Source organism: Myxine glutinosa, chromosome 5 (genome assembly GCF_964187855.1).
Source record: "Myxine glutinosa chromosome 5, kmMyxGlut1.1, whole genome shotgun sequence".
NCBI classification, from domain to species: domain Eukaryota; kingdom Metazoa; phylum Chordata; class Myxini; order Myxiniformes; family Myxinidae; genus Myxine; species Myxine glutinosa.
In genome coordinates this window covers 164,444,120-164,460,006 of record NC_136265.1, presented here as the reverse complement: position 1 = coordinate 164,460,006, position 15,887 = coordinate 164,444,120, and the positions used below count along the sequence as shown (strand labels likewise).

The 15,887-nt window shown below is 48.6% G+C and overlaps 1 protein-coding gene and 1 long non-coding RNA gene across 4 annotated transcripts in view; one reads left to right on the top strand and one right to left on the bottom strand.

The window, feature by feature from the left end:
• Window positions 1–4,912, bottom strand: part of LOC137426805 (BAI1-associated protein 3) — a 50,462-nt gene extending 45,550 nt beyond the window's left edge. Inside the window, exons 1-8 of one of the 2 annotated variants that reach the window (XM_068115722.2) lie at window positions 4,630–4,912; window positions 2,671–2,763; window positions 2,121–2,180; window positions 1,904–1,970; window positions 1,426–1,588; window positions 924–968; window positions 497–565; window positions 104–212 (exon numbers count right to left, since the gene is read on the bottom strand). In XM_068115722.2, coding sequence (XP_067971823.2) covers window positions 104–212; window positions 497–565; window positions 924–968; window positions 1,426–1,588; window positions 1,904–1,970; window positions 2,121–2,180; window positions 2,671–2,763; window positions 4,630–4,671 — 648 coding nt within the window. In that variant the 5' untranslated portion in view covers window positions 4,672–4,912. The remainder of the gene's footprint in view (window positions 1–103; window positions 213–496; window positions 566–923; window positions 969–1,425; window positions 1,589–1,903; window positions 1,971–2,120; window positions 2,181–2,670; window positions 2,764–4,629) is intronic. The other variant, XM_068115723.2, reaches the window with a different exon arrangement.
• LOC137426807 (uncharacterized) overlaps window positions 4,240–15,887 on the top strand; it is a 70,541-nt gene continuing 58,893 nt past the window's right edge. The window contains exon 1 of one of the 2 annotated variants that reach the window (XR_010984408.2): window positions 4,240–4,313. This is a non-coding gene — a long non-coding RNA (uncharacterized LOC137426807). Of the gene's footprint in view, window positions 4,314–5,061; window positions 5,181–15,887 lie in introns of those variants that run through there. The other variant, XR_010984409.2, reaches the window with a different exon arrangement.

Genomic DNA, 15,887 nt, shown 5'->3' with positions numbered 1-15,887 from the left:
TCATTTGGCCAAACCAGCTTTGTATTGTTCAAAAGCCACACATATTTTGGCTCAGAGGGCTTACTCAAATGCCCTGTGCTCTCTATTCCCCTATGTTACTCACCTTCAGTGGAACTTTCAAAAGTCCAAGAAAGTCTGACTCGGTTTTGAATCGAGATGTGCCATCAGTGGAACTCAAACGCTTTATCCGGCGCACTACCCTCCTGCTCAGGCTGGGGTGGATGTGAAGGGAGATGCCACATCAATAGTTTCACATCCACCGGTGAAGTTTTCTCACTAAAGTCCAAACATGGTAGACCACCTTCACAACAACATCATGCCGACAACGAATGAGATAAGAGGTTCAGGTGTTAATGTTTCATATGAGTGGAGGTGGAAACTTTTGCCAGAAAGGAGGATGGAGGTATGTGCTTGAGGTGTGCAACAAAGTAAATGTATTTGTGCAGGCCTAGATGGATCGGATGTCAGGTGAGTGACTTTTCACAGGCATTCTCACGTTTTTGCCCCCTGCCAGCTGGCTACTTTGCCCAGATCCTGCAGCAAAGAAGACTCCTGTGCTTCGTTCCTACAACGGGATAAGAGGGAAGTGGTGTCATCTACTAATGACGTTTAACCATGGACTTTTTATTTTGGTGTTTGCGGATACAATACACTGACCTCTTATTACCCAGGTAAACTGGTACTCATTTTGCAGACCTCAGAAAGATGACAGGCTGAGTCAACCCATGGATGAAGTCAACTCATAACAGTCAAAAATGAACTATTATTATATTTTATTAGCAGTGTCTAGTTCTATGAAAATTGGTAGCTATCTCTAGGGTGAGATGATATGGAATGTTGTTGTGGTGATTACCACCCCCTGTACACCAAATCCTCAATGAACCCCACTTACTTGCCCAGGAACAGACAGCATGGGAACTCACCAGATATACAAGCTGAACACGCTGGAGTTTACATCGTTAATCCTCCTGATGTTCGCAGATGGGTGGGACATGAGAAATTGGGAGACAACAGGAAGTATGAGGGTTGGGATATAGTTTGGGGAAGGAGATGGAGGGTGAGGGGACTTGAGAATAGCAGATAAGTAAGATGCAAATCAGCTAATGAGCAAACAAACAAAAGACACTTTATATGAAAGAATGGAGCAAAGGCTACTTGAGTTTCAGCCAGAACAAATTCTATAATAGAAGTATAGGTCTGCTGTGATGGTCGATGATTTAGAAGAAGAAGAGTGATAAAAGAGAGTGCCTTATGTCTTGTTTATTACCCTGTAAGGGGGAATTACTGATAGGTATTCCACAGCCAATAGGAAAAGGAACTTCTGAATAAGGCTAGAACTCCTATACAAGTAAGTTACATTCATGATGTCTTGTCACCATCTCATGATTAATAAAATCATGCTTATATAACATATATGTTCCTCACATGTAAAAGGTGGCATTCCATTCTGGGTTCAAACAGCTTTTGCAAGTATCCGTGCGGTCAGGCAGGACCTCAATGAGTGACTCGCAAGAACTGAACTCACGACTGAGCCTCGGTGCCACGACTCCCTGTGTCAACCCCACCGTGCAGAACGGGTCACTCGAGCCTGCAGATCGAAAGGTTGGAATTGCAGTACTTTTTCATCTCAGTGAGGCTTCAAGTTGTCAAAACGACTACTTTCAACTAATGAGACTCAACAACAATCTCAACAAAACTCCAAAACCTGTGAGATGCCACATTACAGCATCTCACCACTGATGTCACCTCTAAAATCCATTCCTATCAAAAATGGAAGCCTAAGTTTGAGTGTCTGAAAAAAAAAAAAGGAAAATGAAAAAAATCCAAAAAATCTGTCAACAACTTCAAAATTCCCTTGGCATTCAGACCCATGGTCCTGAGCACATTGGGATGGACAACTTACCATTGAGATTTTTGGGTGTGAGGTTTTCAGCTTTCAGGACAGTTACTTTCAGGTTGTGTGCCGGTGCCTGCAAAAGTATTGTTGTGTAGACAACAAGGAAGTTCAATCAAAGACCTTTCTAACTGTCCCCGTGTCATGCTTCACCCGTTTTCAGTGTTAGGAGGCGAGGATCGCGTATGCATTGTACTGTGAATAGTAGACAAGGCTGTATGTATACCTTCTTCTGCTTGAGGTTCTGTACAAAATGCTGGTGATCTACTGGGCACTCGGCAAACACCTGACCAAGAGTAAGCATACACGGTTATAAATTTACCACGAAGGTTGCCACACACTACATTACAGTTATCATATGTTGCAAAGTTCTTCCACATTTGTCGCATTATTACAGGTTATTTTTTTTAAAGAAATCAATTTTCTCTTGCAAGTTTGTTATCAACAGTGAAACAAGGTGACCCGATTTACTGGATAGCCTGATAACTTTCTTCCAATCAGGAAGCACAAAAGCCACCCATCGTGGCCTTTGATTGGAAGAAAATGATTGACTCGCTCAGTCGCACAGTGAAAATAAATAAATAAGCTCCTTTACAAGATTTGCAGCACAGGAGCTTTGGAATCACTTTCAATGCATTCAACAAGAGGAATGAAGAAATAAATACAAATCTCAGTGGTAAAGGTGCCAAGAAATTGGTTGAAGAGAAACAGAGAAAACATGGAAATGAAAGGTCTGAATAAATATACACAAGGAAGAGGATATGATTACAGCTCACCTGTTGTAGGTATCCCAGAAGGAGTGTGCGTTCTGCCTTTGGCAGGTTCAGTTGATGAAGAAGAGTGTACACAGCTTCTTCATACAGGAGCTCCTGTGATATCACATGTACAGGTCGCAGTGAGAAACAAGAAAAAGAGCAATCAGAGATTGCAAACCCTCGCCAGGATGTATTTTCAGTGGTTTTTAAGGCTTATATATTAAAACAAATATGGCGGCCAAACCACGTGAGTGATGACGTCATTAATTTTTTTTCTCCACGAGATTATGCTCAAGAAATTTCATCTTGATTGGATGTAGTTTTATACTTGTCGAATTATGACGTCATAATGGAGGCACCTATGACCTCATCATTAACATATTTTATTCCCCATGGAGAGTTCTTTACAATGAGCCATGTCTCAATTTTTTCTATTCAGCGCTTTCGGAGATATAGAGGTGCAAATGTTTTCGGTTTTTCCAAAATGGCGGCCAAGCCACGTGACCTATGACGTCATAATTGTGAAAGAATTCTACAGGTGGAGTTGCACCTATGGTGAAAATTTGCTGTCAATCGGACCAACGGTTGCAGAGAAAATCATATTTATTCTTTGCGGACAAACAAACAAACAGACAAACAAACAAACGGACTCAAATGCAATACCCTCTCCTCTGGCGAGGCTGAACTAGAACGGCACTCGGTAGAGCGCATACCTCTGCCAGGCTGAACATGTTTCCATCTTGTATCCCACTGACAGGCCGGATCTGCATCCAGACTTGAACCAAAATCAAATAAATTTGTCCTTATCGCATACTCAACCTGTCCACCGAGTTTCGTCCGAATCCATCCCATAACTTTTTGAGATATCATGCTCACCGACAAACAAACAGAAAGACAAAACAAACAAAGGGGGAATAGAACCTCCGTCCACCTTTGGTTGTGGAGGTAACAATGAGAATAGTAAGAATATCAACATAGCAATAATAGAAGTAACAACAATCATAATAACAAGATTATAAGGAAAATGAATAGCGATATGATCAATATTGAGGTAAAAAACAAACAAAAAAAAAACACCTTTAGAGGCCATTTTTCCCCGCAAAGCGGGGGTTGGCCTCTTTCGGGCACCGTGGTTGTTGTTGTTTTTGTTGGTCCCCTTTTTGAAGCAATGTTTTACGGCCGGATGCCCTTCCTGCCGCCAACCCTGTTTGTCGCCTTTTACGACAAACAGGAATTACCAGTGAACTGGTACTCAATTTCGTGAACGCAAAGCGCAAAATAGCTGCACGGCAATGACATAAGAAATATATAGTTTACCTTAACTCAACACTTGCAGCTATGTCTATTCTTGTTAGCAAAACGTTTTTTTAAATACCATGGTGTATTTCAAGTCTGCAAACCAGCTGAACATCCCTTTCAATGGAGGACACATACTGCACAACACATAGCTCTTACAAAAACAATTCTCAGATTTCTATCGGATTGTTTGAGAAATCACAGGAAATTATCATAATGATCTACTTCCTGCTCTCAGTGAACCCGATTTGCAACTTTGGTCTGATGCAGCTTCATTGGAAGTCGAACCCAAGCCCACCTTCATCAGAGACCCCAGAGGCAAGAATACTCAGCCGTCCTGGCACCATAATCATTATAATACAATACAGGTACTACGATTATTCTTTTGAATGGCACCAATAATCCCCACCTTCTTATGGGGTCAGCTGGGAAAGTCTTTTTTATCCAACGCTTTGACGAGCAGTTCTGATGTTAGACTGCGGAATCATATGTGTACGCATGTATAGCCTAGACTCCTAGAGGTATGTGCGCTCACCTCTGAATGGGACATTTAAGGTATGGGACAGGTAAAGTCCTAGAGTCCAGGACAGGTAAATTAAGAAATGGGACAGGTAAATGGCATTTGGTAGGAATCTAAACTTCAAAATCTTCGACAATCTCTTGTCAAAATTGTGCGGTACATACCTTGTATGTGATGTGGCTTTTTTCATTCATTTTCTCCCACATGTGTAGAATTCCAGAGGAAAGAGAAAGGAATACTAGTCTAGTCTCAGGGGTTTGCCGCAAGGTAAACCATGACTTTAGAGGACCAGAAAAATGAAGACGATTGACAGTTGTTGTAGAGCAGAGGATCTGGAGAACGGAATCGATTGGAAGTGGAGGAGTCAGGATGCGGGAGACGCAGGGAGTGGAGGTTGGGAATGAAGGAGCTGGACAGCAAAAGATAACTTTTCTATTCTCAGGATGTGACGACGATGCTGCCAAAGCAGGCTGGTCTGCAGCAACAAACTAAAATAGAGAGTTCAGCATTGGCCGTCTCGGGAAGGCCGTCCTTCCTGTTTGTGTGTTAAGGCCGGTCAGTGCCCGCCTTTATCTTCTCGGCCATTATTCAGAGCATGACATGGCATGCGAGCCCGGCGTCTCCATCCTGCCACGGGAAGACACGATGTTAGTAACCTTTCCCAACTGCCTGCCAGCAAAAGCTATGGAAATTGCTGAGACAACAACCTGGACATGTACGTAGTAACAGGAATAAATGCTGCTTTTCATTCTGACTGCTTTTGGTGGGAAATCTATGGAATTTTGCTTCCTCTGCCACTTGATGAATTTGTGACGTCATTTTTCCAAAATCTATTTTGAACCATGCGTGTTATGCTCGAATGCATTGAAACAAAAATGCAATTAAAGAATACTTTATCAAACACGAAAGCTATCCAAATAAACAACGCCAAATGTTGTACAGTAAAGACGTACAAAAGGCATTCACAAAAAAGTTTCCCATATTTCCTATGACATTGCTTCTCATAATCAGAATGATGTCAGCCAGACCAGGGACAAAGTAGTTCGCTAGGGTTTCTCGTCAAGAGGTGCCTACCATGTGACCGCAACTACTACATATATACATTTTGTATGCAACCTGTGGCTGCTGGTTGCATCTTTGCTGGGAGTGCTGCTGATGCGGTGCTCTGTTTCCAGTAAGGTGGTACTCATTTTACCAACCAAGGAAGGATGCCAGGCTGAGTCAAACCCACGGGTTGTGGGCACAGCTGGGCTCAAACGACACAGCTGGGGCTCAAACTCAAAACCCTAAGATCTTAAGCCAGTCACCTTAAATATTAAGCCAACACAAGGCTTTCTCTGCTAATGTCCTTGTCATTAATGTACAGTAAATACATCATGGTATGTCCTTATTTGACATGTGATATACAGTATGTAGAAGCTCCAACATGTTGATCAATGTAAAAAAGAAAGTCCACAATAGTGTAAATTCCTACAAATTATCTGGAATCAATATAAATGGTTTTCTCAACAATCCTCTCAAATAAGTTTTGTCACTCAAGCTTTTGGGTCTCACTATCTGCCATGATCTTTCCTGGGAAAAGCACATTTCCAAACTGGCCACAAAAACTATGCGACACCCCTTCTAATTAGTCCACTCGGCTGTTTCAGCCACACCCATTGATGACAGGTATATATATCAAGCACACAGCCATGCAATCTCCATAGACAAACATTGGCAGTAGAATGGGCCGTACTGAATAGCTCAGTGACTTTCAAACGTGGCACCATCATAGGATGCCAACCTTTCCAACAAGTCAGTTAGTCAAATTTCTGCCCTGCTAGAGCTGCCCCCCAGTCAACTGTAAGTGCTGTTATTATGAAGTGGAAACGTCTAGGAGCAACAACAGCTCAGCCGCGAAGTGGTCGGCTGCACAAGTTCACAGAACGGGACTGCCGAGTGCTGAAGCGTGTAGCACGTAAAAATCGTCTGTCCTCAGTTGCAACACTCGCTACCGAGTTCCAAACTGCAACTGTTCGTCGGGAGCTTCATGAAATGGGTTTCCATGGCCGAGCAGCCACACACAAGCCTAAGATCACCATGCACAATGCCAGGCATCAGCTGGAGTTGTGTAAAGCTCACAGCCATTGGACTCTGGAGCAGTGTAAACGCGTTCTCTGGAGTGATGAATCATGCTTCACCACCTGGCAGTCCGATGGACGAATCTGGGTTTGGCGTATGCCAGGAAAACGTTACCTGCCCGAATGCATAGTGCCAACTGTAACGTTTGGTGGAGGAGGAATAATGGTCCGGGGCTGTTTTCCATGGTTCGTGCTAGGCCCCTTCGTTCCAGTAAAGGGAAATATTAGCGCTACAGCATACAATGACATTCTAGATGATTGTGTGTTTCCAACTTTGTGGCAACAGTTTGGGGAAGGCCCTTTCCTGTTTCAGCATGACAATGCCCCCGTGCACAAAGCGACGTCCATACAGAAATGTTTTGTCGAGATCGTTGTGGAAGAACTTGACTGGCCTGCACAGAGGCCTCAACTCAACCACATCGAACACCTTTGGGATGAATTGGAATGCCAACTGCGAGCCAGTCCTAATCGCCCAAATGAGTGACCGACCTCACTATTGCTCTTGTGGCTGAATGGAAGCAAATCCCCGCAGCAATTTTCCAACATCTCGTGGAAAGCCTTCCCAGAAGAGTGGAGGCTGTTGTAGCAGCAAAGGGGGGGACCGACTCCACATTAATGCCCTTGAGTTTGGAATGAGACGTTTGATGTTCGGGTGTCCACATACTTTTGGTCATGTAGTGTATTATGCTGAAGGTTTATTTTATGTACATGCATCAGCCATGGATGGTTGTGTGTTATGTAATGCCGTCAGTGTTGTACACATCTTGTGTTTATTGTTTGATTCCTCTGAATATTCCTTTGGTATGCACATATAATGGCGTTCCCGGCACAAGCTTTGTGCTTTCTGAAATGGCACCGTCCACTCAATGTAAACAATTGTAAATTTGATTCCATATATTTTATGGAAAATAAATGTTATTTTGAATTGAAAATTGAATTGAAAGGGTTGCACTGCTTGCTATCTTCGAGTTTGGTTGCTGTCTCATAAACATCGCTCCCGCTTTAAACAAATTCCCCAGGTTCGCATGTTTCAAGTTATCAGCAATCGTCGATGAAAAAGGGCACCAATTCCATGGACTACAGTATTGGGATCTTTCCATGTTATTGAGAAACATTTTGGCAAACATTTTTGACCCCGTCGCACCGCGGAACGAAAGGGGGACTATGGTTTTCCCCTCCGTCCGTGTGTGCGTCTGTCCGTGCGTGCAGGCGTGCGTGCGTGCGTAAGCGAAGGACCGAATTCTAATTTGGTGTGTGGGTGCAACCCACGTCAAAATCCAAGATGGCCACCGCCATATATGTCTGAACCTTGTGAGCGGAATATCTTGAAAAATAAGCGCAGTACCAACTTCTAATCTGATGTGTGGGTGTATCTAGGCATAAGGAAGAACGCTATTGAAAATTGGGTCACCACGTCAAAATCCAAGATGGCCGCCTTGCGTCTTCCACTTTGTCAACTCGCATCAGTTCACCGACGGGGGACATAGGCGTAACGCTTGTTGCAGTTGCTTTGCCAAAAGTACAAATTTGTAACATTTAAATAAAAATTGAGATCAGAGCCTGTAAGACTTGTGTAGCATTCTGTCTACCCATTGGTTGGACAGCTTGCCTGACTCCACCCACAATTATATCAACCTGATGAAAAATTATGTGGTCGCCATTTTGGTGATATGTAAAGTCAATGGCGTCTTCGGAGCTGTTATGTTCACAATCACCATACCCTCTGTACAAGTTTTCCCTTCAGTGTAAAACGCCCAAAGCGACAGTTGAAAGGATGTCAATAGATGTCATGGGCCTTGTGAAGATAGGCCTCAGTGATCGAGGCAGCGGTTTTTTGCCTTATACATCACCCAAAGAATTCTGTGGCTTTCTCTCAAGCAGGGCTAAATCCCATGTCATTGTAAAGGTCTTTGTCTGAGGTCATTATTTACTTTTATCAATGTGTACATATGCATCAGGGAAAGGATAATTGGTTTTGAGTCGTTTATTGGCACAATTAATCTGCTCATGGTCACACATCTTTTCCGCATAATCTCGCGGGATTGTGAGTTGGACAGTCGACTGTGATGAGCCAAGAAATGTAGGAGCCGTTTTAATTGCGGTTTCTGTGAAGTCGGTGATAGCATAATAGGGGAGGGGATAGCATTAAATATTCCGCTGTTACAGGGGAATGCCCATTTTCTTTAACTAGGGCATGCCCGTACTATATCTATATCTAAAATTATATCCCCCCCCCCCCTCTATTTACATGAAATGGTTTGGTCCAAAGCGAACGGCTTGCGAGTACGGTGACAATCCCCCCCCTCTATTTACATGAAATGGTTTGGTCCAAAGCGAACGGCTTCCGGAGTTTGGTAAAGAAATCGCCATAGCGTGCACAAACGCGCAGGGAAGCGAAAGAATCGCAAATTAGTTTTAATTAGTTTTAAAACGTAGTTTAACGCCAACATAGTTTGCCAACGTGAAATAAATGAATACGCTCTCAAATGTGCCGTCCGAGGCAGAGTGTGTTCGCCACGTTCGGCACACGCGATAACTCGCTGCTCTCTGATTGGTTGAATCGTTTTTTGGACATAGCTCGGTAAGTACTTGTCCGATTAATATGAAACCTTGAAAAGGCACATCCTCGGGTCCCCAGCAATATACCTGGCAAGTTTAAAGTATATCGGACCCGTGGTTGTCGAGAAACAGCGGTCACAGACAAACATACAAACACACATACACACATACACACATACAGAGATTAATGGAATTATAGATAGATGAGTGTGAGGAGTGTGAGGGGAGGACACAGTGGGGGATGGGAGTGGAGGGGAAATTAAAGATGAGACTGACTTGAGAGGGGAGGTTGAAGCTTTGAGGGAGGTGGGTTGGGGACTTTTGGTGGAGAGGGGGGAGGGGTATTGTTTAAGTAGTTGTGGTAGGAAGGGGGTTTGAAAGCTTGGAGTGGGGAGGGGTTTGATGCCTTAGGGTTGGGAGGGGGGAGGTTGAGGACTTGGGGTTTGTGAGGAAGAGGAGGAGGAGAGTTGAGGCCATTAAGTCACATTTTAAATTGCGCTGATGTTCCGTGAGTCGCTGCTGGTATGTAATAATACCTTTCTTTAAAAAAAACAAAAAACGTTTACTGAATAAAGTTATGCATCAATAACATCCGGGAATTGGGGAAAAAAAATCAGATCTAACAATAAACTGTTACACAAAATGTGGTACACAATGTACAATACACACACAAAAATACCTCTCAGTGGTTTCATTATTTTTGGAACTTAATCTTAATGGCTTCCAATTTATCCAAGCTGGAATTTGAACAATGAACATGACACACTTTGTTTTCTGGCACTGTTGGTGAACTTGCCATTAAATCTTTGACTTGGAACAATTCGTACCGTTCCCCCCTTGCATGCAGAGATTAAGAATAGATGAATGCAAAAATATATTCAATACTTCCTAATTGAACTGTTCCCCACAGCCCTTCCTGTTACCCCCCAAGGGTGACCGATTACCCGATAGCCGCTGACTGCTTGTCTCCGTTTCCTTGTTCTCTCTCTCTCTCTCTCTCTCTCTGGCCATATGTACCCAGTGCCCTGCCAAAACAATGCAGTGACGTTAAAAGGCTTTGTTCGGAAATAGTCGCATTTTCATTCTGCACGTTAGAGTGAGAATCAGGTCACTGCCCACCCATCCACCTCGGGCCATTTTTGCACCTCTAAACACTTTGATAATTTGCAATTTCAAAGTTTAAATAGTGAAATAATATAGCTAAAACATTTGAAGTGGATATTAGAATTAAGATTGTACTCGCTTTGAGGACAAAAAAAAATCCATTGATAAAAATGAGTACATGATTTGACCTACTCGAGAAACTGTTTGCTGAGTTTGGTGGGGTGCTAGAGTGGTTGTAGGGCCGGAAGGCTCCTTGTTAAATAATGTAGTAACTTAATGTTCAAAGCCACCACCCTTTGGAAAAGTCAAAGTAAACAAGCCACCACCCTTTGTAATTTCAAGGGGCAATCACAAAGCCACCATTGAATTTAAATTCGCAACATGTGAAACACATTCCCCATTATAACATCGAATAGCGAACCAATCATCATAAACGAACAGGCGGGTTTAAGTATTTTAAACAATAGGAAGCCCCCTCCATGATCATGGAGAAATAAAACAAGCAATCGTCATTAACAAGACTGAAAGTCTAACAGCGGCGTAGCCGGCCTTGTTTGATACTTTATAAGAGGATAGGTGAAGAGGATAGTGTATGTATGACCTGGGTGGAGATACCAATTAGCAAATAATGTAAGTATTAAATTATTTTGAAGTACTCTCAGTCTCTAAGCTGTCTGTCACAATGGAAGTGAAGAGATTGCATTGAGACACTGGTTTATTATAAATGTTTTGAGTCAATAATGAACCAACCATACACTGCTTCAATCCAGTAACTTTGCAGCCCGACAGTGTTACCATTATATTGACGATGTTATTATTATTATTATTATAAAGACGACGTTACTGTATTATTAAACCGAATTCCTAACTCCCACAATAATTAGTACACAGCGTCACATTGAGTCATCCATGAACCATACACCACTTCAATCCAGTAACTTTGCAGTCATGACAGAGGGATTCCAGTGATTCGATTATATTTAATATTTTATTATTACTAACGTTATTATTATTACGAAGACTATACTACTGTATTAAGAAACCTGGGCTAATTTGTCGGAAGCGGCCTGAAGGTAAGGCATGAAGCCTAAGGCCTACATGTACTGTGTCGTTGAAAGACCCGTAATGCCGATGCTTTCGATATTTGATGATCATTTTAACAATTGGTTTGTTTGTGTTTCACACTGAATGAAAAACGTAAAGTTGCTCCATAACCACAATCATATATGTATACACAAACACATATGTACATATGTGTACACATACATATACAGTCACGTGAAAAAGTAAGTACACCCCATGTAAAATTTTGACTTTTTCAACATATTTCAACATACAGCTATTTGATCTTCATTTCAACAATATTGATAGATAAAGGTGATATTGAAGGAGCTGGGGCTCCCACGTCGATCGGAAGAATGGACGCGACAAAAAGCTGGAATTCAACCGAGTTGCTTTAATCAAACCAAACACTCAGGCACTCTGAAAAGCCCGTTTATCGGGCAGCAATATATATACATATTATCCCGGAGCGTTTGCCCAGGAAAGGTGAGAGGGGGCGTGGCCCAGCGTCCTGGCTGCGGCCTGGCAAGTTGAGGGCGAGCCTGCCCGGGCATGCCCTGGACGAGCCCGGCATGGTGATCGCCCCGCGTCCTTGATAGGTGCAAGGCGATTGTGAAAACCCAGCGGTAGCCGCTACACACGTCCCCCCAGAATCGACTTGCACAGGCAGGGTCAATTTGAGGGGGGTCCTGATGACCCGGCCGAAGCGACCCCTGGCGGTCGTGGGAGGGGGTCCGGTGTGGTGGTGGGCGGTCGAGTGGGGGGCACCGTGGACGGGGGGCGGCCTCGCCGCGGCGGAAGGGCCACCCGTGGTGGGTGGTCGACGTCCACGTGCGCCGGCTTGAGGCGGTCCACCGCAATCCGGTCCGACCTGCCGCCAATGTCGATGACGAACGACTTGTCGTCCCGTCGCAGCACCCGGAAGGGCCCGTCGTACGGCGGCCGGAGTGGCCCCCGATGTGCGTCGTGACGCACAAAAACATACTCCGCTGTGCGAAGTGCTGGGGGGACGTAGGACTGGGGGTCACCGTGGTGGGATGTTGGCACGGGGGCAAACCGTCGGGCGGCCTCCTGGAGGTCCGAGCGCTGGTGAGCTGCGGACCAGGGACTGGTAGCGTCGGGCACGAATTCGCCCGGGACGCGTAGCGCCTGGCCATAGACAAGCTCGGCGGTGGATGCCTGGAGGTCCTCCTTGGGGGCCGTGCGGAGGCCCAAAAGGACCCACGGCAGCCGGTCGGCCCAACCGCCGTCTTGAAGGCCGGCCATGAGCGCGGCCTTCATGGAGCGGTGGAATCGCTCGCACAACCCGTTTGCTTGGGGGTGGTAGGCCGTAGTACGGTGGAGCTTGACCCCCAGGTTGCGGGTGACCGCGCCCCACAGCTCGGAGGTGAACTGTGGTCCGCGGTCTGACGAGATGTCCGCCGGTGCGCCGAAGCGGGCGACCCAGGTGGCGATGAAAGCCTGCGCCACGTCGGCGGTGGTGGTGGAGACGAGGGGAACGGCCTCCGGCCACCTGGTGGTCCTGTCCACCATGGTGAGCAGGTGTGTGAACCCCCGTGACGGGGGGAGGGGGCCCACCAGATCCACGTTGACGTGGTCGAAACGTCGTTCAGGCACGGTGAAAGGTGCCAGCGGGGCCTGGGTGTGTCGGTGGACCTTGGCCCGTTGGCAGGCCGTGCAGGTGCTGGTCCAATCGCGGACGTCCCGACGAAGGCCGTGCCAGACGAATCGCGCCGACACCAGCTTCTGGGAAGCTTTCCGGCCCGGGTGGGAAAGGCCGTGAAGGGAGGCGAAGATGCGGCGTTGCCAGGTGACGGGCACGATGGGGCGAGGCTGGCCTTGGGAGACGTCGCAGAGCAGGACAGTGTCCGCGAAGGGGATGTCGGCCAGGCGGAGGCCCGTGTCCGCCGCCCGGAGGGCTTGCACCATGGTGTCGGTGGTTTGGTCCGCCGCCATAAGCGCAAAGTCCACGCCCAGGTGGACCGCGTTCGTGCTGGCCCGGGAAAGACAGTCGGCCACGGCGTTGTTTTTGCCGGCGACGTGCCGGATGTCCGTGGTAAACTCCGACACGGCGGAGAGGTGGCGCTGTTGGCGGGCCGACCACGGCTCCGTGACCTTGGCCATGGCGTAAACCAACGGCTTGTGGTCGACGAACCCCGTGAAAGGTCGGCCCTCCAGGAGGTGGCGGAAATGGCGGACGGCCAGGTGTAGACCGAGGAGCTCCCGGTCAAACGTGCTGTATTTGAGCTCGTTCGGCCGGAGCTGCCGGCTGAAAAAAGCGAGTGGCTGCCAAACCCGGTTCACCCATTGCTCATGTACGGCGCCCACCGCGTAGTCGGAGGCATCCGTGGTGAGGGCGATGGGAGCGTTGAGCACCGGGTGAGCGAGCAGTGTTGCGTCGGCGAGGGCCCGCTTTGAGCTTTGGAAGGCCGCATCCATTGCTGCGGACCAGGCGATGTCGTGCTTGGCCGGCTTGCCCCGGAGGGCTTCGTAGAGGAGCCGCATGAGTTGAGCAGCACGGGGCACGAAGCGGTGATAAAAATTCACCATTCCCAGGAATTCCTGCAGGGCCTTTATGGTGCGGGGACGCGGGAACGTGGTGATGGCCTCGACCTTGGTTGGCAGCGGCGCGGCCCCGTTCTTGGTGATGTGGTGGCCCAAAAAATCAACGGCCGTCGTGCCGAAGTGGCATTTGGCCGGGTTGACGATGAGGCCGTGCTCGCTGAGGCGCCCGAACAGTGTTCGGAGGTGGAGGAGGTGCTCGGCCCGGGACGTGCTGGCGACGAGGATGTCGTCCAGGTAAACGAAAAGGAACGGCAGGTCACGCAGCACGCCGTCCATCAAGCGCTGGAACGCATGAGCCGCGTTCTTGAGACCAAACGGCATCCGCAAGAATTCGAATAAGCCGAACGGCGTGATGACTGCCGTTTTAGGGACGTCGGCCGCCCTGACAGGTACCTGGTGATATCCCCATATGAGATCAATTTTCGAAAAAATGACCCGTCCCGCCAGACGGGCGGAGAAGTCTTGGATATGCGGGATCGGGTACGTGTCGGGGGTGGTAGCGTCATTGAGACGGCGGTAGTCGCCACACGGGCGCCATCCACCCCCCGGCTTTGGCACGATGTGCAGTGGCGAGGCCCACGCGCTATCGGAGCGCCGCACGATGCCGAGGTGCTCCAACGCGTCGAATTCGGCCTTCGCCACGGCGAGCTTGGCTGGGTCGAGGCGGCGGGCCCTGGCGTAGACCGGCGGGCCCGTGGTTGGTATGTGGTGCTCGATCCCATGCCGTACTGCGACGGCCGAAAACGTCGGCCGCGTGAGGGCCGGGAACTCCGTGAGCAGGCGAGCAAACTCGTTCGCCGCCGGGACGGCGCATGCCAGCTCGGTCGGCGCGGAGCTGCTCAATGTGCATACCAGGGAGCTGAAGGTTTCGGCGTTGATTAAACGACGCCATTGGACGTCCACCAGCAGTCCGTGTGCGCAGAGGAAGTCGGCGCCTAGCAGAGCCATGGGCACGTTTGCGGTTACAAACGTCCAAGCAAAGCGTTGGCCGCCGAAGCAGAGGGTGACGTTGCGCGGGCCGAAGGTGCGGATGGTCGATCCGTTGGCCGCAACCAAGGAGGGGCCGCAAACCGCGGATTGCCTGTCCTGGTCAGAGGCGGGTATGACGCTCAGTTGGGCGCCGGTGTCGCACAGGAAGCGCCGTCCGGACGCTTTATCCGTGATGAACAGTAAGTTGCCCGTGTGGCCGGCGCTCATGGCTGGTAATGAACGCCGGCCCGGCCGTTTCCCGGCCTGCCGAAGGTGCACGGGGGTCGGCATGTCCGGGCCTTCTGTCCGAACCTGGCATGATAGTAACACCACGCTTGGTCAGGTGGAGGCCCCGGTCGTCGTGCTGGAGGTGGTCGGCTCGGTGTAGCGGCCGCCAATTGCGTCGGCAGTTCGGTCGTCGACCGTGCCGGGTGCTCGGGCGCCATGGGTGTTGCGTCGGACGGCGGTGGGTCCCATGTCGCCGCTGCGATGCGCTGTCCTGCGGCGGAGATCTTGTCGGCTTCTCTGGCAAGGGCCCGGGGATCTGTGATCGTCGTGCTTGCCAGGGCGAGGCGTACCGGGTTAGGCAGCTGACGGAGGAACAGCTCCCGGAACAGGAATGCCGGAGAGTGCTCGCCGAGCAGTGAAAGCATGTAGTCCATTCGCTCGGAAGGGCGCGTGTCGCCGAGCTCGGGCAGGTCGAGCAGGCGCCGTGCGCGTTCCGCCGATGGGAGGACGAAAGCATCGAGGAGAAGCTTCTTAATCGTGCCGTATTTGTCAGCGGCTGGCGGGCTCTCGAGGAGGCTCAGGGCGCGGGCCGCGGTGGCCGAACCGAGCGCTGCTACCACATGGTGGAAGCGGGTGTCGTCGGCCGTGATGCCTCGCAGGGCGAACAGGGAATCCGCCTGTGCGAACCAAACCGCCGCGTGAGCCTCCCAGAAGGTAGGCAGTGTAAGGGCGACTGCCGTGTCCATGTCCGTAGGTCACCAATGAAGGAGCTGGGGCTCCCACGTCGATCGGAAGAATGGACGCGACAAAAAGCT